General features: G+C 33.2%; 1 protein-coding gene across 4 annotated transcripts in view; it reads right to left on the reverse strand.

Moving 5' to 3' along the window:
* The window catches only part of PTPRC (protein tyrosine phosphatase receptor type C), a 118,228-nt gene extending 91,569 nt beyond the window's left edge, over window positions 1–26,659 (reverse strand). For 3 of the 4 annotated variants that reach the window (XM_034943296.3, XM_034943283.3, XM_063597978.1), the window contains exons 1-2: window positions 25,942–26,052; window positions 25,738–25,853 (exon numbers count right to left, since the gene is read on the reverse strand). In XM_034943296.3, coding sequence (XP_034799187.1) covers window positions 25,738–25,810 — 73 coding nt within the window. In that variant the 5' untranslated portion in view covers window positions 25,811–25,853; window positions 25,942–26,052. Of the gene's footprint in view, window positions 1–25,737; window positions 25,854–25,941 lie in introns of all 4 variants that reach the window. The other variant, XM_024930523.4, reaches the window with a different exon arrangement.
* Between the last annotated feature and the right edge of the window lie 206 nt (window positions 26,660–26,865).

The raw sequence follows: 26,865 nt of genomic DNA on the forward strand, positions 1-26,865 counted from the left end.
CCGTCTCAAAAAGAAAAAAAAAAGGCTGCCGGGATGTTCTAAAAACACCCCCCACCCCTTGTACTGACTCCAATCCCATTCAGATCCAAAGGGTAACTCTCCAGATTAGGATACCTGGATTTTTCATGGTAGTCCCCGAGAACATTAGCCTTAAGGGAAAAAATATAGCATATTTGTCCTTTTCCTGTCATAAGCCATTTTTAATATGGGAGTATCACAAAGTCAAAAAGAAAGAGCTCTTAAAATATTTCTTCCAATGCTAGAGTCTATGTGGACATAAGGGAGAGGCTCAGGGCAGGGGGAGAATAAATCATTGATTTCAAATCTAGCAACTATCAGGGTTATAAGGGACCTCGGAGAGGAGATTTTGTAGTCTTCCCAAACAGCCTATTCTAGAGCTTCACACACAGGTCTGAAGAGGAAGTAGACATCTGAGATGAAGAGGAGAGCAGTTCCTGGTATATTTTGGTTAGAGTTTTCCAAATTTTCAAAAATCATTCACTATATAGTATTAAAGGCCACTGTATCGGATTTTGTCATCAAGTAACATGACTATTAAAAATGGTAGTTGAGAAAGAATTTAAAAAAAACAGTTCTGTTTTCTACAGGGAAGTAGGAAGGAGTGTCTGCACTGGGGCACAATAAGATTGCTACAGACTTACAGGATCACATCATGTCCTCTGAGACGTGCTCTCAAAAAGATAGTAGGGACTTAGTTTTTCTCCCACATAGCATCATTAAGTCTCTTCTTCCTACCGAAATAATTCGTTTTGCTGCCAAAACAGTTTGCAATTATGACAAAATTCACATCCAAAAGATATTTAAAACAAATATTTTCCCATTTTTGTATAGTTCCCTCTCAAATGTGGGAAGATGGTCTGTTCCTTATTTCTCACAGCCACAGGCACCGCCTTCCGGAAACAGAATAAAAACCCACACTGTCCTCAATTATTCAAAGACCAATTTTCTGAGAACATATAAACTTATTTGATATATAAAAATAATAGCAAACATTGTCTTAAATAATAATATTTATCATTCTCTTCACCCCCATAGCATCTTTAACATACTTTTATTTCCATGAACTAAAGGCATGTAGGGTTAAAAAAAAGTATAGTTTGGAAACATTAGTGGTGTTTATTATGATTATTAATACAGAAAAAATATTTTGCTTTTGTCTCAATACTCTGTTGTTAGGCAGGTAACATGATGTCATACATTAATAATAAAAATAATAATAGCATAACAATGAAAATAATTACTAACATATATTCAATAATGTTTATTTTCCAATCATTTATTCTTTAGTACCTGTCAGGTATGCACTCAAATTATTTTCATTTAAAGATAAGGAAACTGAGGCACAAAGCAGTTAATCACTCTTCCCAGAGGAAAGCAGTAAGTGGCAGAGTTGGGATTTAAATCCAAGAAATCTAGTTATTAAAGCCTGCAATCTTAACCATCACAAAACTATCCTGCAATCAATATTATATATCAAGGCCACTAGGTCAGCTGTGGATTCAGAGGGTGGCTACAGGTCTCCAATGTCCAGGTCAGGGCTTTGTCCATTTGACCAAGCTTCTAACTGAAGTCTTCTTCAACTACTTCCAGAAGCTTGCCAGTACCTCAATGTATTCAGGCTCAACATTGCTTCCTTCTATTTCCACAAATGCACCTGTGCCCTTTTACACTTTTCATGAAGCTTAAAGCTTATTTAATTGGATGAAGGAATCTTATAGCTAAAAGTGCTCCTGAGAATTCTATTTTTCAAAAGATAAAAAGTTAAAGACTATTATTATTCAAATTGTTACCACCAGCAGCTTGGTTTGGCTCCATTAACGCACTGAAAAGAATGAACTTCAGCAAGGAATAGAGGGAAGCAGGTGTACTCAGCAGGGTTCAGGTCTAAGAAATTCAAAATTACACAGAAGTAGTGGTCATAAGTTCAGTCTTGCCTGCAGTGCAATTGTGCAGGGATATTGTTTTTATTCATCAGTGGGTAATCATAGACTCGTCAGAAATCTATTGCACTTCCTAGGTGAAGAGACGTGGGAAGTACAACACAGATGCTCAATCTCCCCTTTGGCCAGTAGCTCTTGCTCTGGCCAGGGGTCAGGCGTAATTCAGCTCCTCCCTCCCACATGTGTACTATGGTCACATGGCACAGTTACATCAACTGCAGAGAGGGAATGGTTAGTTCAGAATGAAAGCGTGATATGAGATCCTTACGTTGGAGGAAAAACTATAGTTTTCATGATTCCTATGAAAACATTTAAGTGTGACAGTTATAGAAGCAGACATGTTAAAAGAACAGAAACATAACTGTCAAAGAGCTAAGGGTATCTATAGTATCTGTAAACTATTTTAGGAAAGGAGAAAGGAATACTGGTCAATGTGTGGAAAGTGGAAGAAAAAGGCAGGAGTATCCAGAATATGGAGAGAACTACATTTTAGGTTTTTCAATATTCCTAATTACTTTTCCCTTTTTTTTGTCCCTTTCCATCCTCCTCTATTTCTCTTATTTCTATCATATAAGCCACTCTATTAAAACATTCCAGTTTAAAATATATATTGACATTTGTGTATATACTAATATGGTCTCATGTTTATACACACACACTCACACATGCACACACACACACACACACACACAGCTCTCAGAAAATTCCCAGCCAAAATGATCCTAGAATCAAGTTGTTCAGATCAAACATTGGCTCTGTCTCTTATTAGCTCTGTAATCTCAAATAAATTGCCTACATTTTCCATGCCTCAGATTCTTTATCTATAAAATAAGAATAAGAAATACATATACATTATAAAGTTAAGAATTAGAAGAGTGAATAAATGTATGCATTAAACATAGCATCTAGCACATATGAAGTCCTGAATATTATCAGTTATCTTAATGATTTTTATTGATATTACTATTAATAAAATAGCCAATACATCAATACATCATGGAAGTGCATTGCCTAAATCTGGTTAGGTTGACTCTGAGATTGCTGATTTGTACAATATAAAAACTGGCTGACCGGTTGGACATGGTGGCTTCTTAATCACCATCGTTTGGAAGACAAGTCTTTGTTGATTCAAGATACCAGGTCCCTGAAGTGCTGTGTCCAGTCCAGAATATCACACATTATAAATGAAATTGAAATCCAAGAGTATTCAGAGGAGGCTAACCGGAGGTAGGTAGTGGGGAAAGGAGCAAGATAATGTGTCAAATACGGAAAACTTAAAGAAGTCTATTTTGTCCTAAAAAATAATAGTATAGATGAAAATACAATAAATACATTCAAATACTTGAAGTATTATTATAAGGAAGAAAGTATGGTCCTATTCCATGCTGCGGTAAGGATAAGAATTTTATCTTGTTGGCGTATCAGTGGTTCTCAGTGTTTTCTGGAGACTCAAGATAGTCCCCAAGAACCTTTTAAAGATTCTTGAAGGTCAAAATAATACTAATTAAGTGTTATGAGTATTATTATTTACCTAACAGTACTAAGAAGTTATTTTTCTTCTTCTCTCTCATTCTCTCATTAGTAGAAAATTAATGATTCCAGAAAGTATATGGTATATAATATTACAACAGATAGAGAATATAAAAGCATATATGAGAATCCAGCTATCTATTATTCAGACAGACATTTAAAAGATTTGTAAAAATGCAAAAAAGTGACACTATTCCTATTAAATCTTTGTTTTGTAATATCTGGTTGTTTTTCATACAATATGTGCTATTTGTATTAATATATTGATTTATTATTATTTAATAAATAATTAAATATTTTAAAATTCTATCTAGTTTATTTTACAATAAATATATATAACCCACATAAACAAAACCTCTTTATATTCCACAATTATGCTAAAAATTAGGTTTATGTTTAAGAACGTTTAAAAAGGAGTCCAGAGACTAAAAGGCATGAGAAACGTTGGTTTCGATTAACAGTGTTAAGATTTTGAAATCACAAATTTCAAAATATTTCAGCAGTTCAGCACTAAATTAGGCTTTTCTTTTTTTCTTAATGTAGTTTTTAGAAAATATTCAGTGAGTGTGTGTGGTAAGAGGGATATATATACATTGATCCTAGTCACCTCTAAGGCTTCTTTCAACTCAAAGATTCTGCAGCTCCATTGTGAAAGGAATTGAAAAGAGAGCTTACTGAAAATACTGTTCTCATAAGCCTGGTGTGAAAGTTAGCAGCTAAGCATGTGGTTAGGAGCGGCAGTTTTGGGGTGAAGCAAAAAGTGAAGAACCCCAGTGCAAGAATGTAATGCATTTTTGGATCATTGTGTTAGTGGTAGATTATCTAATGAAAATGATAAGACTCAAGGGTTTGCTGTCAAAGTTACTTAGATTTCATAATGGAATGTCTTCTCAGGAGGATGGAAACTGGAGTCCATGTTGGCCTTACAAGTCTTCTCTGAATATTCCAGAAACTAATAGTTAAGATTCTTTCAAAAAGGTAAGTTGATAGATGCCCACACAGTTTCTCCTCTAGACTGTGTCACAGATGACGACCTCATAACCTCTACCTGTTGTCCTGTTTCTACCATTTATTTCAACACAGAATACACGCACACCACACACACACACACACACACACATATTTGGGTGTGTTTATGTAAATTACATATTTTCCTCTTTCATATAACTTTATATTCAAAAATTAAACACTTTATATTCAAAATTTAAAAGATAAATGTGCAAATCATAGGAACACAATTCACAAAGGAAATGTAAATAATAAGCATATGATAAAACCCTAAACACAGTAAAAATTAAATTAATCACAAAATGGGAAATTGAAGAAATACCAGTTTTTATAAAAGTAACACTTTTGAAAATGATAAAATTAAACTCTGACAAAAGTATGTGAAAGGAAACTCATACAATGTTAGGAAGAGAATAGAGGAAACAACTTTTCTGAAAGCCATTTGTCAATATATATGAAGAGACTGAAAATGTTTTCATTTTTTAACACAGGAATTCCAGGTCTAGGACACTATATCAAAAAAAAGATCATATATATATATATTATATATATATATATATATGGACATATATATGGACAAATATATATATATAATATATTTATATATATATAATCTATTTATATAGATATATATGTCCATATACGTGGACAATGATTTCTGTATGATGATATGCATTTTAAAGAAAAACTACCAAAATATCTTCTTTGAAAACTAAAACAACTAGTTTTACAGAAAAATTAAGAAAAATATTCTTGGCCAGGCACAGTGGCTCACGCCTGTAATCCCAATACTTTGGGAGGCCGAGGCGGGCAGATCACCTGAGGTCCTGAGGTTGGGAGGTCGAGACCAGCCTGAACAACATAGAAAATCCCTGTCTCTACTAAAAATACAAAATTAGCAAGGCATGGTGGTGCATGCCTGTAATCCCAGCTACTCGGAAGTCCGAGGCAGGAGAATTCCTTGAACCTGGGAAGCGTAGGTTGCAGTGAGCTGAGATCATGCCATTGAACTCCAGCCTGGGCAACGAAAAAAAAAAGCAAAAAAAAAAAAAAAATTATATTCTTCAAAGCCATGTTGGTTTGGTCATTAAACACACACTGTCGATTTCCTCAGACAGTCCGAACTATCGTGTCCTCAAAATGAGCACTGGCCGCCTCTGTCCCTCCACTGCATGGGGCCTACACAAGAAATCCCACCTGGGGAGGGGCCACATGTATCTTTTTCACAAATTTGTCTTCTGTTCCTTGGCATAGAGCAATACCAACATTTGTGAAATATTTGTAGAAAACACAGCTGCCTTTTCTACAAAATATGCAAGTAATTACTATAAAATAGTATGTGTCTAGTGGCGACAGACAAGAGAACAAGGCAGAAATCAAAACATGAAGAAGCTGGTGTCTCCTTCTTAGAGACCAGGTGTCTCCACTAGCCCATTAATTGTCATAATGGCCTCTGAGTTCTAACCTTAAAAAAAGTATATTCTCTTATCTCTCAAAATTTTAATTTTACTTGAAATAAGTTGGTTCTCAACTTCAAATTCATCATTAAGATATTTTTAAAATATGATTTTGAAAAATCTTGTCTGGAAAGAAAATTCTTTTCCTTAGCAGAACGCCACAGAAATGCAGATACTTCCTGCACATGTCTGTAGGGTAGTACCGTATCAGTTATTCAACTTAACGTTCTCAAGTGATTTGATGAAAGCACTCTTTCTTCTAAAGATTCTTACTCTAAAAGGTAAGGGATAGCTGGATTTTTTTTTTTGGATTATCATGAGGAGCAACCAGAAAACTGTGCTACACTCTCTAAGGGGACACAAATTGTCATAATTTTCCAGAAAGGAACATAATAAGAACAGAAGTGCAATTCCATCAAATCTTGCCACATATGTGTTACATTTAGTATTCTGGGTAACAAATGCCAAACTTTTAACCACTTTTCAGGAGTGAGAGGAGAGGAAAGGACAGAGCCGGCATAGAAAACTTGTTAATTAGTCTGTAAAAGAGCAAGCAAAAGACTTCACCAAAGTTACCACTTCAGGACAAGAAATATTTTTCTTATATAGGAGAGATTGATAAATCATGATAAACATTCTACGTTATCCTTATCATTCCATCTCAAGGAGGTATGTATACATTGTTTCTTTCAAGAGCACAATTACAGTCCACATCGCTTTATTTTATTCCCTCCTTGTATAAGAAAGCAACATAATAAAATAATACTCAGGCTCAATATTTTGCCATTTTTACTATCAGATTACCAGTCATAGTGTCAGTCTATCTATACAAAACATGCTAAAATATTCCCACGATACCAGATTATCTCATAGAATTATAGAGCCTCATCAGTTCATGTGTATCATTATTAATTCAACAAATATGTATTTAAAGGCTACTCTGTAACGATAGGCACTGCCTATACAAAGACAAAGGAAAACATCTCTCTCTCTCTGAAAGGTGCTTAAAGCAGAAAGAAACTAAAAACCAAATAAGGAAGGGTATTCCAATGAGACAGACCAGAAAGATGTCCCTGTGGGCATGTAGGATGGCTGAAATGTATATGTGCTCCACACCTCTCCCCTGGAAAGGTGAAAAACCTGTACTGTTGCACAGAGCTTGGGCACAGTTTAGTTTAACACACATTCATCGAGTATTGAATCATAATTATACTATTTTTGTCTGTGGAAGAGATGCCACAAATGCATTTTTTATGGGCTATAAAGAAAGCCAATGTCAACAAGAAACCTAAAAAAAATGTGTTTGTGTTCATTCAGGAGTAAAGCAGAGACATTCAAAGATGAACAGCAATTCTGAATGGAAAGAGGCCAGCTGTAAAACGTCATAGAAGACCTGCAGTAGAGACACAATCCTGAGAAGAATATTTAGCAAGAATGGGGTTTCAGATTTCTGGTATTTCCATATGGGTGGAGATTGAAGAAAAAAAAGAAAAGAGCAAAAGTTTTCTCATAATGTTTTGCAACTTTTGCTTCCGGGCCCAGTCAGAGCCCAAAAGCAGCAAGAGAAGTAAAATGAAAACATTGAACATTTTTTTTGTTTTGTTTTGTTTTAAATAACAATTGATTTTTCACTCACAAAACTGAGTATACTTAATTCAGGTATGTTTGAGATTTCAAATGAATATCTGTAGTGAATGTATTTTTATTTAAAAGGAGAAAATGGTTTATTCTTGACATCCTTTCTTAGCTTAGAGAGAAATAAAATCTTCAGAAAATAGTGGTGGCTTACAAAAGTTGGATTTTTTTAAAGGAATAAAATGGAAAGCACCAGTAATCTGATGATAATATTCAATAACAGAAAAAGTTCTTGCCACTAACACTTTATCAACTATAAACAGAAAAACCTACTTTCTTAAAGATTAATTATCTACACTGTGATCAGCATAAATGCACAGCTAATTTTTTTCTGCTCTAGTAAGTGAATATTTTGGATTTCAGAATGAACTTTGCTTTACTAGAAAGAGGTAAATCAAAATATTTAATCTACATAGGAATACATACAGTGTGTGTGTGTGTATATATATATTTATATATATACACTATATGTATTTAAAAAAAAACCTCTTGATTCCATCCTATGGTGGAGTTAGAATGTTCTATTAACACAAGTAGATATTTCGTTTTAAACAAAACTGATTTTTTTTCCTACACTAACTTAATCTCCTTGCCTAATGTTCTTTAGTCCTCCAACAGGTCGGCCTACTTAAACAATTTCTAGTCACAGGATGTGGCTGCCACAGTTTTATCTCCATCTGGCAGAACATAACCAACCTGCTTGAGCTCTCAGCTCCCGTTTTATAGCAACTAAAGTTTCCTTGTTCACCCGCTCCCCCACGCCACCTCCATGACGTGCATTTCTTGTAAAACCACAGATCAGTAAACTTCCTCAGGGAACTTGCAGTAATGTATGACAAAAACAAAACAAAACAAAAAAAAAACTAGCAGCCCTGTGATGTGTAGCAGAATTCATCAGACTAGCTGTCTGGTCTGGCATTGATTGCCAGGCAAGCTTCCATTGTGCCTTCATAGCTCATACACAGTGCGCTTTCCCTGTATTAGGCCCTTGTAGGTATCTGGATCCATGGGCAAAAAATTGAGTAGGGGAGGGAAAGAAAGGGAAGCAACAATACCTTTTAAGTCAAAAACTGAGAATAGTAGATTACTATTTCTTCTATATGCAAAGGATGAAAATATACCTATGACCCTTTTCACTGTGAAATGCTTAATGTTTGTTGTAGCAATTCTTACTGGAAATGACTGCCTTACACAGTTGCAAATGTTTTAGAATAGTATAGTGAACACCTATGATTGGAAATGAGTCCCTGCTAATCTTTCAAATAATGACCAAATTTTTGTAACCTCTGGTAGGTACAATTCGTAAATACATGGATAACTCTTACAGGACAAAAATTACATCCTACTTATAGTGAATATATTTTTATATCATTTTGTTAAAACTTCTTAAATTTTTCTAATAGTTAATACTTAATTGTTACTACAAAATTCTCACCTGTGAATCTTTTAAGTTTTTTAAAAATTATATGATATCTCCTTTGTTCATTGTATAGAGTACCCAACGAACTTCATGGTGAGTGATGCTTAGTGGGTGCTTTCTGATGAAGCATCCAGTAGTTTAACCAACTGGTCTAGAATAGCACAGTGTTACTGCTGGGAGCCATAAAGAAATTATTTCAATGAAGTTTGTAGTTTTCAGTTAAGGTGGCTAGGGTAGGCAATTTTGCCCTCAGTTGACATTTGGCAATGCCTGGAGACATTTCTGGTTGTCACAGTCAGAGCAGGTTGGGTAAATGTGCTGCTGTGTCTAATTTACAGAGGCAGGAATGTTGCTAAACATCCTACAATGCCCAGGTCATCTCAGTTCTCCAACTAGATTGTCTACAGGGTCAAGATTCAGAAACTAGTCTAAGCTGTAAATCTCACTGAAAAAGAAACTAAGGCTTAAAGAAGTCAAGTCACTTATTGAATACCACATACCAGAATCTCAGTCTAGTGAAGAGGAATTAGTAATAGAGTCAGGATTCAAAACTTGTCCCAAAATGCCTAATCCAACATTCATTTCATTGTATCAGGCCACAGAACAAATACCTCATAATATGCTGGAGGAATTCTAGACCAAGTTCCCTCATTTTTGGTGTAACAAAGGACAAGTCACTAAATATCTATGAGTTTCAATTTTCTTATTTGTAAAATAGATGGGTTGAAATAGATTATTTCTAAGGTCTCTTGCTTCTCTAAAATTAATTGTTGTATAAATAATGCTACTTTACATTATAGTAGTTTCCAAATTCCTTTTCTCTTTCTTTAATTTTTTTCTCTTTTTAAAATGTTTTGTACAGGAATTCTAACTCAAATAAAAGCAGGAAATACGTCAGCTAATTAAAAAAAAACAGCAACTTGAACAATACTTGTCTCTCAGTAAATAGTAAAGACCATCACAAAATAAAAGGTATTCTTATTTGTTATTATTTAATAGAAGACACATTCTCTGGTCCATTTATATCCTGTATACAAATTAACTTATTTTGATTGTATCCATGCAATCTAAGACAATAAAAATAGAAAAAAACAGCCACATAAACAGCAAAGTGTTATTACTGATTTAATTGAATTGATTTGACATTCTCAGTCCACTGATATATTTCCTGAGATAAAAGTTGCCCTTAGTATTCATGAATCTGTAGTTCATTCTTAGTAATTTTAACATGAAAAATTGATGTGTTTAAATTTTCACTTTAATATTCATGTTTTCTATAAAATATTGTAAAATTCTAAGATATTATTGTTATACATATTTATTACTATTATTACATATTAATGTGAATTTTGAGAAACTTTCCTTTGCATGATTTTCTCAAATTACAAAATATATTATTCTCTTATAAAGGACAGCAGGTTTAAAATGGAGCAAGGAGCATTGGAAATATATTTAAGGGGAGGGAGGGGCCAAATTTGGTTGTTAAATACCATATTTTATTGATTAAAGAGTTTGGCAGATTAATAGCTACAATTGTAAAATAGGACAACAGATAAAAAGAGAAAATATATAGTTGTCTTTTCTTCACTAAAAAAAACTAGTACTTGTAATCTGTGTATATAAATTTTTGGTGTACCATATAATCCCTAATTTTAAATCTCCTTTCATTATAAAGTGAGAGAATGAAATCTTAGCTATCACATTGTTGTTTCAATCCACTAGCTAATTTTTTTAAATCAGAAGAAAATAAGCTGTCATTTATTTATTTATTTGACTCAAAAAGAATTTTAATCTGACCCATGTGCCATTGTTATTGTTAACCTCTAGACATTTTAACAGCATTTTGATGGACCTTAAATCAATTAACACTATAAAGGAAAACATCTGTGGCTCTAATACATTTTAGAGTTACTCTTAATATTTTTTGTAAGGATTTTAAAATGCATTTAATTAAATAAAGCCACTGAAAATTCCATAATTCACAGTGTGTTAAAATACCAGATATTAAAATCACGTCAATTTTATTAACAAACATGAGGCATGCATATCTGTAAGAGGGAGTTATTAGAAAAGCCAGCAGAAGGAAATGTTTTCTTGCCATCAAATCCAGATGTTCAGTTCATAAAATGGAGGCCTAGAAAAAAGGCAAGTTATGGCACTGAATAACATTAAGAAGCGTTACCTCTGATAAAATTCATGGACAAAATAGATTTTTAAATAAATAATGCTTTACTTTTGTCTTAAAGTAATATTTTCTACTTTACATGTGGAATAGAATAATGGGTGAATTAAAATAAAAGGCACATAATTTCCTTTTCCACAAACACCTTTATGTAAATACTCATATGTTTTAAAATGTAAAGAATACTCTTTAGCAAAAAGATGATCCATGGGAAGTATTTTCTTCCAGACACTGACAAAACTTAAACTGGAGCGAAGATTCCACAAAAATCATGGCTCTATGGATGGCAAGGATTATTTTTTCTTTTCCTTGATCTGTTGCTCTTTAGCAAATACAGATGTTTATAGAATAGATTAATTACAAAATAGGAGTTCATGTTGACAGTGGTTGAACATTCTGTATTTCAGTATTTCAATTTGTAAAATAATTTGTGAATCATTTCTTGTTTTTTTAATCAAGATTTCAACTTTTATTCCAATTCTTAAAGTGAAAAACCAAATGAGAAACTAATCATAGTAGTGGTAACAAAATTTCTATACTCCTTTATAGTTTTCCAAATGCTTAAACAGTATAACAATTCCTCATATTATTTTGTTTTGTTACACTTAATGAAGTGATTTTACATTCATTTTCTATAACCACCTTATACGTAGACATGTAAACTAAATTAAAATTTAGTTTAAGAGAAAGCATTTTATTAAGGCTAACAAAAAAGTCCTTTGGATGCTTTGAGCATAACACATTTGTTCTTGAAAAGTGACTAATTAAGATAGATGGGAAGATATGTACAGTTAAATTGATATTAATAGAAAATACCTTTACAGTGTTCCTGAAAAATAGAATGTGACAAAACTGGCACAAATTTTACATTTGACAACTAAAGGTATTTTTATTATTCTTATTTTCTTGCCTTTGAAGTACTTCTTATATTGTATCTGACTTGTTCTACTTCCAGAATTTTGAGGTTCCACTTGCCTTTGATCTCTCAGTAGCCATTCCCAATAGTTCTTTCATCCACACCATCGAGCCGCCCTTGACATAACACCATCTTTTATTCTTAGAAAAGGGAAAATCTTTTATTTCAAAGGCTTTGGTGATTTTCCCTCATGGGTCACCCTGAAAGTATTTTTCATCTTCCTATGGGTGAGAACCTCTTATTCCTTGAGCCTCTGGATGGACTCCTGGGTTCCCTCTCTTCTAAAGTTACCATTCAGCAAGGAGGAATCACAGCTATTCACATTTCAATGATGCTGATTCCTCTTTTACCTAGATGGAATGCTATTTCTTTCATTTACACTTTATCCTTGAAACAATGACCAAAAAAAAAAAGGGTAATATTTGTTTACATAATTGGATTAACATCTGAAAATGGATTACTTAGGTTTGCTAGGCTTTTATTATCTTTTATTGGATAGGTATTTAAATATCTCTCTGGTGCTTACACACAACTAGATTATTCAGCATTGGGAGTAAATTATGCTTTCTGATTTCACAAATGATAATGCCTACATGCACGATTATCTGCTTCTCACACACTAATACAGTGTTTGTATTATATGGGAGAGATTTCTCTCAATCTCTTCCCCCTTCCCCTCCTCTCCCTCCCTCCCTTTCTAGTTGTCTCCTAGTCTTTTAAATAAGGATTAAGCAGATGTGCTTAAACTGCGGCTTTATATCTACATGAAAATTAAGCAGCGACAGGAAGAGAAAGCTGCACAGCTTTCTCCTGTACTGAGATTTTTCAATACATTCTCACTATTGAGATCACAGTAAACTGCCAAAACACCTGATGCGCCCTTTTTTCAACTTAAGCAAAATATCATAATACAAAATAAATACCAATAGATCATATTTAAATTACTTACTCTTTTGTTTTAACCATAATTCTGTTTTCCCTATTAAGACTAGTGACCAAGGATTGTACATTCGTTGAATAATCTGTAGAACTAGAAGCAATGTAGAAACAAATCTGAGGCTGAATAGCCTGGTGTGCATTAAAGCATCATATGGAGTGCCAGGCACATGAGACACTCAATGTTACTTCCCTTTCCTGACCCCTTCTTTCTCAACCTTAGTACTGTATTTAAAATTAGAACAAGGAAAATTAAATTGAGCTATTCCCTTTTAGGATATGACAACCAGTAAATTTTATGATAAATATCAGGAAACACAAATTAACAAATTTGCTTATGTTAAAGACAAGTATAAGCTAGACTATACAATGACATGAGCTTGTTAAATGAGATAACATTTATAAAATGTTAACAGAAGTGCCTGGCACAGAGTAAGCACTATTTTTTATTAGCTTTTTCTTTTTAGCTAACCACCAGTAAGCACAAAATTAAGTAGCTCTAAAAAAAAGTTTTAAGGAAACCTGCCAAGCCTGAGATCAAACTTACACACAGAGATATACACACACTGACAAAAGGATTTATCTCTATTTATGTGCAGTTTAATTTTCACGATATTAGATTCTACCTAATATCTGCCACATTGATAACAACTACTTTTTAAATTTCTCAAAGAAATGGAAGGTTTAATTTCAGTTTAAAAATAAACCAGTTATTTAACCAATACACACACACACACACACACACACACACACACAATCCCAATCTGTTCAAGTATTGTCTTAAACAATATTTTAAAATATGTATCAAAACAAAACATAAGCCACAAAATGGTTCAACAGAGCATTACCTTTGCATGAAATTTTCAGTTAAATTTCTAATTCTTTAGTCTCTCAATATATTCTGTAGTTTTTATTAAAACAAATTATGTTAAGATGTACCTCTTTCTTTTTCTAATTGTTAAGCTAGCAAGGGATATATTAGGTAAAGACATCTAATTCTTCCAAATATTATAAATTCCTTAATATTACTTTTGTAACAATATTAAAGTTAATAGAGATATTTACCAATTGCATGTTCACAACCAACCTTTCTAGGGGAGACATAAATTCAGATTTTTATGTGGAATTTACTGAATTCTCACTATAATGCCAACCCTTTTCAACATTCAAAGCAAAGTATAGTTCTACTTTTTTTCACTGGCTACCTCTTCTCACTATCTTTTCCTAGCTCCTCCTTGTGTCTCTTCCAAATATGAAGTTTCCCAAGGCTCAGAAACCAGTCATCTGCTCCTCTCTACATGTTTATTTACACTGTCACATGCAGTCCCTTAGCTTTAAGCTCCATCTGAATGCAATGACTCCTATGTTTATGTCTCCAGTTGAGACCTACTGAATGGGCCTCAGCCTCTTATCTCCAACGGATTTCTTGACATCTCTACCACCTAATGAAAATCAGACATCAATAACAGCCCAAACATAACTCTGGATTTCCGACCCCCTAATTTGGCTCTTTCCCATCCCAGTGCTCATGGGGAAAAAAAGTCATTCTCTAAAATGTCTTTGTCTTTTCCATGCAGCCACTTCTCTTAATTCTATGTCAGTCTTTCCTTTCTTTCCACCTGCACTGCCAACACTTGGTCCAGATCACCATCCCCTTTCTCCATCCTCCCATTCAGTCTCCTCATAACTGCTTCCAGGCTTTGCCTTACTTCCAATCTATTCTCTTCATAACAGTCAAAGTGATCTCTTCAACACAGAAAGAAGATTAGGTTATTCTGTACTTAAGAACTTAAAATGGTTCCTTCCCTTTATACTTCAGGTAAAATTCAAGCTCTTTCCATTTCCATCAAGGCCCTGTGGGACCTGCCTTCTGCTTATCTTTCTAGCCTCACCACAACCTGCTCAGTTCTTACTCACCATACTACAGGTGCCTGACCTTTCTGTGCCTCGAACCTACCAATTTGTTTGGTTTTGCCAGATAACCTTTACTCTTGCCAGTCTCCCTCACATGGATCCCCATATTCTTGTCAGCCAACAAGTAGCTCAATGACTCTTCTTCATAAGGATCTTCCCCGATCACTCTGTCTAAAAGTGCATTCACCCCTAAATCTGGGTCTGGCCAGATTAAACTCTACGATATTACACTACTTAATTTTCTTCACAGCATTTATCTATAACTGAAGTTATCTCAATTTGTTGTTTGTTTTCTTGTTATCTCTCACCAATAGGAAGTCAGTTTCATAAAAGTAGTTACACTTTCTGCTTTCTTTACCACTGTGTCAACACTTAAAACAGTTTTTAGCTTAGCAGGGGCTCTATAAACAATTGATGAATCGATGAGTGAATCATCTCATTTAATATCTCTTGCTATTATTTCCATTTTACACACGAGGAAACTGAGGCTTTGGAAGGTAATTCTTCCCCAATTTTTCATCATTGGAAGTCTCCAGTGATGAAATTGGAATGGAATCCAGGCAAGATTTCAAAGACTGACTTCTTTAAGTACTTTAAAAGTAGCGATTGTCTGAATCCAACATTTGCACTAAAGTTTCTTCAAGTTACTTTTATCAGCTCCCTGACCTTTTCCTTTTTCTTTGGTTTATCTGTTTCCTTCATATCACCACTTCCTTCCCGTCAAAACTCTCAACTGATGTCTTACGCTTCATTTATGTTTCCTTAGCCATTACATACCTTTATCATACCTAAAGCATCAATAAGTAAAGTCAGAAAATAAGAACATGGGTCATTGGAAAGTAGAAATACATAGAGTTTAGTAAGCATAAGTTAAAATCTTATTTTATAAACCAGACTATCTGGAAATCTAAGTCTAAGAAGTCAAAGTAGAATATTTGGCCTAAATTATATGATTGGAATCCACATTTATCAAATGAACCAAACAATAATTTTGTTTTGTTTTGTTTTGTTTTAGTCTCCTCAAAGTTTAGCCAACTTGTCTCTGGAATAAAAAGTGTAGGATGGATTTACCTGGTTCACTTAATATGCTTTTTGGATGACTATGAAAAGATTATCTAGTGTCTACACTTCCTGGAATAAGATGAGAACCTTATGTGTTTTCCATGATCAAAGTGTTTAACAAAGGTCAAGTTACTTCCCTTGCACTTCAAAAACAAAAAAAAATCTAGATACTTTGGTGAATTATTTAATGTTTTTCACTTTATGTAATATCAAAAATGAGTTGGGTGGGGGAAAATCCATTCTTTCCATCATATCACTCACCTCAAGACAGACTCAGTCCTGTCCTTTGTTAGCCTCCTTTTCAGGATGATTGTAACACATCACATCAGTATTCATAGTGAAGACAAATTAATCAAAGGTGTCTTTTTGTTTTTTATAAAAGTCATACAATCTTATGTGAATTTTACATAGATATAGAATATGCTAAAGATATAGAAGCAGCTCAGTGCACAATGGTTCATGTAAGTAGCTAAATCAGGTGAATGAACTTACATTCATATGTCACACGAACAACCTCTGAGAAATTACCAGCTCCCATTCAATCCTGCTGTGATTTGCCCATCATCACACAGTCATGTCTTAAATTCCAGGTTATTAAACTGACCACAAAGAAGATTGAGCAACCGAGTGGAAAATCTAGAATCTGGTCTATCTAGAATCAGATAGACCCCGATTAAGACCCCAGCCTTCACCCCACCCCCTACAACTCTCATTTGCTATTAGCTGGTGACCTTGGAAAATTAGAAAGACTACCAAAAAAAAGTAAGAATTTGTTTGTGTGCTGTGTATTTCTGTATGTTTTCCCTTTTCTCTCCACATAAACTTTTTTCAGAATAAATTACAAAACAAACAAACCAAAACAAAATAGGACTATTGTCTAGTACCTCTTCACATCTACCAACTTTATTTATTGAATATCTAATAATAATCTACACAACTCAGTGGCAGCACCAGAACTTCTATAATTTAAAAGTCTGCAAAGAAAATCTGGTTGTAACAGGGACCTGGAGGAAGTCTTGTAAGAATATAAGTTTTACTTAATAGATTATATATAGATCTTAAAATAGTGATTTTTAAATTTATAATTTATAAAACATTGATAACACCAATAATTATCTGTAGCAAGGTATACTGTTACTTTGAGGAGGAAGTTTTGGGGTGCTGATGAAGATTTTGGAAGATTTAAAACACCATCTCCAAGAAGCCACTGATAGAGAATACGGGCTTCATGGGATAGGTGTCCTCAGCCCAAATTACATGGAAAACACTCACAAAATAGTTGTTTATCAAATGAACTAATAAGTTAATAAATAACTGAATAGATCTAGTTGTCCTAGTCAAATGAAATACTCAAAAAGTTTTTAGATCCTGAGAACTGGAAACCTGAAATTCTTATTTTTCTATTCATTTCTATATTTTTCAAATTGTCTAGAATAATCAAGGTTTACTTGGGAAAAAATTGAACATGAAATTTCATACACAGCATGTGATCAAAAGATAGAGGAAGAAAAACAAAATGTTAGCATGGGCTCTAAGCAATTTCTTTTTCCTTCTATTTCTTGACATTTTCCAAATTTTCTATTATGTAGAAATTTTTACCATAAATAATTCCCATAAATAACAATAAAAGGACAGAATCAAAATTGTTTTTAAGAATTATTAAGTGCCTTCTACATACAGAGTTGGGTTAAGCTGACAGACCATTCGTTTGTTCAGCAAACAGGTACTGAGGACCTGCAGGCACTGGCAAATAAGCAGAGACCCAGTGATAGCCTACATGAGCTCACCAGTTGCTGCAAGAGAGCCCGGTAAAGAGAACTCCAAGAGAATTATTCAAAGGATCATCAGAGCAGAAGAATACCTATGCAGGTGTGAAAGGGGCTGAAGAGCAAGGGTTATAAAAGTGGGATGGGGGCTGTCTAGAGGACATGATCTTTACAGTAAATTTGAATAGAATTTATAATTTGCACCATTGATAAAAAGATGTGGAGAGAAGGAAAAACAGCATGGCCAACAGTAGGAAGACCAAACAAGGTCACATTTTTAGAAAAATGCAAGTTACAAAAAGAGTCACAAAGTGGTTAGAGATAAAGCCAGACAAATCTGAAGAGATTCAATTACATATGTGTGTGCAATGCTAATTGCTTTTATTTTTCCTAAATGCACAAAGACCAAAGTAGGATGATTTGACACTTTCCCCACACACCATTTTACATTGAGAAGATTTAAAACTTATCACCTTGATTCTTCTCTTTACTTTTTGCTCCAATAATGAATAAGAAATTGGTACTAAGTGTGAAAGCTAATAAGAGGAATACCATACAAACGAATGAGAATTCAAACATAATAATTCCAGGCTATCAAGCAGTCTTAAAAGTATTTCTAAAGTTTCTATTGGCTAGATAAGAAATAATCAAAAGTCTTAAAATTTCAAAATGAATCTAGCTCAAAGAGCTGTCAATCTCCACATTAATGTCACTGATAGAAATTTCAACACAACAAAAAATTGAGAATGGTTAATATTGCCCGATTTAAGTTTGACAAAAATGGAAAGTTACATAAATTATATTTTTTGTAGCATTGAGACACAAAACCAATTAAAAAAACTAAACTAGCGGTAGCCAAAACTACACACAGAAAATGTTTCTGGCCAAAGAGAAGAATTTAAATGGTTTTGGAAAATTTAGATCTGTATTGTTTGAAAAGAAGAATTACCTTTAGAAAAGTAATAATCACAAAGGAAAATTCCAAGCATAAGCTATATTCAGTAGAACTTGACATGGGTAAAATGGATTCATGAATCTAATAGTTATTGTAAAAATTAAATGAAAGTGATGCTGCTAAACATTAGTTCAGTAAAATTAAAATTAAAATGGAAAAACTGCCAAGGATTTCACTAGGTAATATATATATAATCATCAGGGAATTAAATTGGTCTAATGGAGTTTTTTTCCTCCCAAATTTATCTTTAAGGAAAACTCATAAATGTTGGTATATTCTAATTAAATATTTGTTTTCATAAAAGTTGAGCCAAAACATACTTGGTATCAAATCATGGGTTCAGTATATTTTCTACCAATAGGAGCTTTTAAAAGAGGAATGGACAAAGGTGAGTTCTGCCTTTTACAAAGATTATCCTGGTAATGGTGGGTATGGACACAGTTAGGATTGAAGGCAGGTGAGACTTCAGGATATTTTTACACTAAGAAATCCCTGGCAAAGTAGAAGTGTGTGGTTTTACAAGCTATTTAGACTGTAGAATCTGGAGAAGCCTGAAAAATCTCTGAAATAAAGAATGCAAAGTTAAAAGAATTCAAAGGCCTATAAGGGATTATGCCTCTATCACTTAACCTTAAACTATCCCTTTATCTGCTCACAGTGTCTGAAAGGAAGAGATATCATTTGGAATCAAGTTTATGCTAAAGGGCTATGTGCTCCGATTTCATGGGCTCACATGAAAAAATTTACTTCTCAGAGTATCACATAATTTCAAAGCATTTTCACAAATATTATAACTTTTAATGCTTACAACACTTTATAGATGAGGAAATTGGGTCTCAAGGGTGAAAATTGATTTAGCTAAAAATCACAAGATTCATAGAGTTAGATTTTCAAAATATTTATCACTACAGATGTCATGATGTTTCCCAGCTTGGAATGGTTTCTGCCTCATTTTCTATTATGCTTAATACATTTTATCTATAAATTATTATATTTTTCATCAAGTGGATGTGTTTAAAATATAGTGGCCACACTGTATTGCCATGATATTTATTGTGATTTTGATATTGTCTCTTAGCATCATTGTTATTTGTATAGGTTTCTCTAAACTATCTCTTGAATGCCCACAGACAAATTGTACTGTAATTTAAAATGCAGAGAATGTCTTCTTGTCTATCAGCGATTTCTATCAAGTTCGCTATACCAGCTGTTCATATCCTAATACGTATGACTGTGTTACCTGAGTTACCCTCAACTTTTGCCTTCTACTCCTACATTAGCAAATCCCTGTTTTGGAGGGTGGATGGTTTTCTTCCAGGTATGCAAATTTTGATTATTTTCTTAAATAAATGAATGATGATCATTTATACTTCAGTATAATTGCATTGTAATTACAGTTTTATAATAAATACCCTGTATAGTAGAAACTGAAGTTTCAGTTAGGTGGCTTTTTCCTTTCAGACACTTGACTCATTTTTAGAGGAAATAAATATTGAATCTTTAAATACTATAGAGTTAAGCACCATAGAATATATTTGTTTAAGCTCGGTCTCTACTAAAAACTCTAATAAAAACTGATAATTTTGCTGATTGTCTTTTAAGAAATCAATCAATTGAAGGTACTATGAATGGATATAGAAGATGCTTGTTTACTTCACTAATATTGACTTTATGTGTATTTATTCTTGTCCTGGATGAAAGAGTAGGAAAGCTTTTGTTTCTCTATTTGTTCTTGTTTTTTGTTGTGATTCCTGAACATATAATTCTCTGCTTATAGTAGTCATTCCTAGACTCTTTTAACAGACTGATATTGAAGTAGCACACTGACATACAAACAGGAATGAAGATTAAATATTTTAGATAATAATTAGATATTTTCTAATATAAATATTGGTTAGAGCCATGTACACAAAATCCAGTGATGGCCATAATTTTTATTCCTGTATATGTGGGTATTATATAGAAATAGGCATCAAATCATATTGCTAAAGTCTTGCCATATTTTTTTCTGGTGTATCATATCTTGAAAAGTGGGGTCTTTATGTATGCAAAAGTCATAGCACTAACCCTTTGGTAAAAGGCCACTGCTATGGGATTGAGTGTCTAGTACTTACAAAGATATTTAGACTAGACAGAAATTAATTTTAAACTGAAGATATGTTAAATTTCCATTCTAATTGTTTCCCATGTAAATAACTACATAAATCTATAAGATGTCTACAAAAAAAATCAAAGGTCAGCACTGATGAAAAATTTCTCTCTCTGCACCAAGGTGACATATACACACATGGTCTGAAGATGAAACCTTGCCTTTGTGAACATTGTGTATTTACGAAGAGAATGAATCAACCTCAGTACAAATCTCTGCCCCTTACCTACTCAGATTGACATTCATCACCACACTATCTGAAAAGAAATTATTCCCAGCTCTCTACAAACTTTTGGCATGCAAATAATGCAACACCTAGGGTGCACCATATTCCATCTGCCCTTGCAAGCAATCCCAGAGCACTAGCATCAGTGTTCAAACCAGCAATTGCCATGACTGGACCTGATCTGTTTGTGTTACCACTCTGCTACATTTGTATTTCCCTCCCATTCCTTGCTTTTTCTCCTATGGCTATGTGTATCTGAAAAATAAAATTGACCCCCAAATTACATTACCTAGAATGTCCAAAGAGCAGATCAAAGAAAATTTAGGAAAAACATTCTCAAACTATGAACTTTTAGGAAGTCAGGAGGATCTTTCCAGACGAGAGGTGAGATAAGGAGAGTAAGAAAGGGAGCAAAGAAAAAACAAACAAACAAAAACAAAAACAAAAAGGCAAGACTGTAAACATCTAGATCCAAAATCAACTTAATTTAATCTGGACAAAATAGTCCTGCTGTCTTCATCCTCCCACTTCACCTCTGGTTAATTTTTTTATCTCATATTCTCCCTCTTTTTGACTTCCCTCTTTGAAAATTTTCCTTTCCTTTGTCACTACAATCTGCAGTTTTATTTTTTTTAATCTATGATTTATTCAGTGTCTGGTGAAAAATTAGATATGGGAACTATGCGTTTATGCCTTTTGTGTCTCCTATACCTGATTTCATGTAGGTTACAATGTCAAGAAATCCACTAATTCACATGTTATCATCATCATCAATCATCATCACAAAAAAGAGCAGATTGAAATGACTTGAAAAATGCCAAGAAAAGGTGATAAAAAGTGTGCAATTCAATGGAAATATTTTGTGGCAAAAGTGACATAAGAGAACATAATAGAAGAAGTAGGATTTGCCCAGAACCTTAAACACCTTGAGAAAGTATAGAGGTGGGTGTTAAAACTACCTCCTGTTTGTTTTATTTTAATCAATCATAGAAGAGAAAGAAAGAAAGAAAGAAAGAAAGAAAGAAAGAAAGAAAGAAAGAAAGAAAGAAAGAAAGAAAAGAAAAAAGATCCCTTCCCAGCTCCAGGCCTAGCCCCCAGATCATTAGTGGAACCAGTTTCTCTGGCAAAAAAGATTAGAATTTATACCAAAGGCAATGAGAAGAAATCAGTAACCCTTCACTTTTTATTTTACTTTTTAAGCTGTAGATTACATTAAAAAAAGGATGAGACTTCAGACTGATTAAAAAAACTATTACAATTTTACAGGTGAGAAATAATAAAGCCATGAATTAAGATGATGGCAATGGAGGTGTCAAAGCAAGAAGTTATTAGAGATTATTACAAAGCAAAATTTCAGGACTTGGGGAGCATGTTAATATCTGGATTTAGGAAAGGTAGTAAGTTCCGTGTTTCTGAGGGATGAGTCTAGAGATGGAGAATCAGAGTGATCAACACATAGTAGGCAATGATACGTAACCAAATGGAGAAAAGAGAACACAGGCGAAGGTCTGAAGTTCATGGGAATGCCAAATAGACAAACATGGAGAACCGATAGATAGATAGATAGATAGATAGATAGATAGATAGATAGATTGATTGATTGACTAGTATATATAACCCACAAATATATAACTAGTTTATGTGTGAGTATCTACATAAAGAAATATATGTTCAAGTATATGAACAATGTAGAAACATCTATATTTCTATACTGGTTAATTGTCACTGGTGAGAGGATAGCAAATAGTCCAGAACAAAGAAAGAACTAAGTTCAAGCTAACTACTCTGCCCCTATACTTACTTACACAGAACAAAAGAGAAAAAGATAATATAGGCCCTAGCCCGTAGTCTTTCCTGTAACAAAGTACATTTCAAACTTCAGCAATGATAAAGGTCACAGGCAGGTTTTTAGTAGGACATTTTTTTTCAAATTAATAAATAATTCTAATCACATTCCCAAATCTCTAAATTATGGAGTATTTAGAACTTAATAGGACTGTTTACCAAATTCAATTAAATAATTTTCATTGAATGTCTGTGATGTGCAAGGCACAGTCCATGCTTATAACATGAGATATATATTTTTAATACAGATGGAAAAATGAAGAATTATGTCCAGGAAATGAGTCTTAACTGTTATGACTCATAACAAAACTCATCATATACCTCACATACCATAACTCATATACTCCTAACTGCCATGCTATAGTGTGGTAGATCTGCCTGGCATTACAACTTTATTAGAACCAGAGAACACTCACCCTCACCTGCCTTCTTAAAACCATCATTGTCCCCTAACATTATTTAGAAATTCTAAACAAAGTTTGGCTTCCAGTTGCCATGGCAAAGAGGCACAGAGCAAGAGGATTAGGAAGTCTTGAGTAAAACTGAACCCTGCCTGGTTGTTGCCCTGGCAAAGATTAACTTTGGCCTTGTCCGTGTGTGCATTTTAGATATTAAATAAAATATTTGAATTGTGCATAGAGTTACCATTGATGGCTCTCTACATTTGGCTCTATTTCTTTATGCCTTTACAGCATACAATATAAATTTTGTTCCCCAAAAGTTTATTATTTCCTGTAGGCACTAAACTAATTTTAACACGTTAAAATGAAACATAGAATCCAACTCATTTGTTGCTAAAAAAGAAAAATAAATAATTTAAAGCATTAAGAATTTTCCAAATTATACATTAAATCACAAAATGTTTCTTGCAACTTGAAAGGATTATAAACAATATTTGCAGATACAAATGATTATATCTGTATATGTTTTTCCACAAATAAGCATATATCTCAGGGAGTCTACAAATGTCTTTTAGAAAAATGTTTGCTCTCAATATTTATGTGAGCAACTGAAGATAAACTTGAGTTTTCAAAATAAATTTATGTATATCCATTTATTTGCTATGGTATAAATCATTCAGCAAAGTTGATATAAAGGTTTCTAGACCCCATCATATTATTTCAATTATAAATTCAAAGATGTGTCTTATGGTTAAAAAAAAATCCTGTAATAGAATGAGTTGAATTTTTATTCACAAAGGAAATATTTCACACTCTGATTTAAGCATATAATAGGATATTTGGTCTATTCGGGAGGTTGGGAAGTTTGCCTGGAATAAAAAGCAATGGAGCTAGACCTGAAGAAAATAATAGAAGTTAAATGAATATGAAGAGAAGAAAAATATTCTGGCTTACAAAATGTCTCAGTATTTCTTTATGCTCATTTAAAAATGCTTTTCGACATTTCCTGAGTGGGAATTTTAAATGAAAATCTGTTCTGATTTGTGATAATATACATATATCACTTCATTGAGATTATTATTCTTTATAATTTACTTTTTATTATCATAAGCTTTAAAGGGATGGTAATTTGATAAACATTTTCTGTACTAAGACAAATGCTGCAACTATATAGATTTTTTAAAAATTCACCTTTGCAATAAAAAGCAAAACAGCCACAACAACAACAACAAAAATCTTATGTTGTTTTTCTTTCCTCTCTCTTAGGTTACTCCAAATAGAAATTGTCAATGTAACATGCTCAAGAGGTAGCTACTTCCCTGACTTTCAGAGGAAAGAAGAACGGTAAAAGTCAAAAAAAGACTTCAAAGTGAATTGTAATAAGCAAGTTGTTTTAAAATACTTTTTATACTTTTTGGAATTTCTATTAAAATTTTATTTTCAGTGTCCTTTTAGATACTACATCATAAAGAGAAATATTAAATATTAATTATTAGTTACATTCTATAATCTATTGAAATGTACTCATGATTCATATTGACGCCGCTCAAGAACTATCCATTGAATAGACCATAAATGTGCAAAGATTTCAAACTTTAATAGGCACTGGAAGTCCAACTAGTTGCATTTTCCTACTGAATACAGCATTTGCATGATTTTTAAGAGTTTAAATATTTCTATCTCATCAAGGCTGTAATATTTACCCACCACCCAGGAAGGGCAGTGGCTCCACAAGAATTTCTAAAGGAAAAATGTATTAAAACTATTAACAAGAAACTAAAAACTTGATTTAAAATACATTCTGTGATAAAAATTGCAGAAAGTTAATATTTTACTAAATATCTCAATATATTTTTGAACTATTATATACCCAAGTATTCAATAAAATATGCCAATTAAATTCAAAATTTGAGGAAGCAAACTTCAGGTCTGAAAAGAGGGAGTGGCTTACATACAACCAAAGCTGTTTTATGACTTTTTAAAAGATCAAATTTGTTAAAAGAATAAAAACTCACTTATTTTATCATTAAAAAATTCTCAGGCTTTTATAAATGTGTGTTATTGTCACTTTGGAAGTTAAGTAATAATGTTGCTTTTGTAATATCTTTGAACAGTTGTAAATAAAGATACAGATAGACATTGCTTTCCTTTTAAAATTGTATTTTTTGTCCCGAAACATTTATGTCTTTGTAAACAGAAACAATGTATTCTGTCACACAACTAGCTACGTCTCCCTGAGACAATAATCTTGATGGTTTACAGCAGGCTTCTCACTTCCAGTTACCAATACATTTAAATTATTTTTATGTCTATTTCAAACATTCCTCCAAAAGAGAAAAAATAATTTAAAAAATATTAATATCCTTGTACTTACCTGTCACAAATACTTCTGTGTCCAGAAAGGCAAAGCCAAATGCCAAGAGTTTAAGCCACAAATACATGGTCATATCTGGAAGTCAGCCGTGTCCCTAAGAAACAGCATGCGTCCTTCTGAAAAGCAAAATAATTGTTATCTCTGTAGAAGTTTTTCTCTGTAAAAACGAATCAAAAATGTAAAAGTAAATAAATAAATGCATACTCTCCACTGTTGTCTTATCAGACGAGGAACAATTTCCTCCTCTGTTACCCTAAGAACAAACCACTTGCTAGCTGCATGAACTGCTAGGTGATGATGTCAGATTCGGTTTTACTAACTTCTCCAAAAATACTGTAAGGGTCCTCTTTGCAGGAAGTCAAAAAAGTTGTTCTAAGTCAGTAGAATGGCATTGCACTTCCTTAATTCAAGTAATTACACCAAGTTAGAAAGCCTTTTAAAAGATTTTCCCATCAAGGAAGATGTTTTTAAACCATCCAAATAATGCTCCTTTACAGTATCCATTACCATTTTTTTAAATTAAATCCCCACAAAATAATCAATAATTTTCTTACTTAAGAGATGAGAAACAGATTCAGCATAAGTATAACAAAATGGGGGTTGGCAAGATGACTTAGTAGAAAGTATCAATATTTGACTTACTGAGATGGCCAAATGAATGAAAAAACTACTAATCTGGTTATTTTTGGCAACCCAGTATCATTTACCATTAGGGCATTCAAAACTCAGCAATATGACAGTTTTAGCAGTAAAACCCATTTCTTATGCAAAAGCACTTTCAGACAGCTTAACAGTTTTGCCCCAAATCTTTCACAGATATCCTTGTGAAGCTAGGAGTGGAATCAGAACGTCATTTCTACTATAGTTACAGCAAACCCTGCTTCCAAAAACTAATGTTTCTGTGACTTAAGATGTTCTTGGCGCTACTGATGAGGGAAAGGACAGTGAAAACCAAGAGATATCTTTAACAAAAGTTAACTTGTTTCCTTTTTCTCAGCAATACTTTTTCAACTTTTTTAACAAATAAGACAATGAATTGTATTAACACAATGCTCTTCACCATTCTGATGTTCTTAGTTAAGTCCATCTATTAGGAAAATGCTTACTGGCAAAAAGTATAAATTCAAC

The sequence above is a fragment of the Pan paniscus genome, chromosome 1, assembly GCF_029289425.2.
Source record: "Pan paniscus chromosome 1, NHGRI_mPanPan1-v2.0_pri, whole genome shotgun sequence".
NCBI lineage: Eukaryota > Metazoa > Chordata > Mammalia > Primates > Hominidae > Pan > Pan paniscus.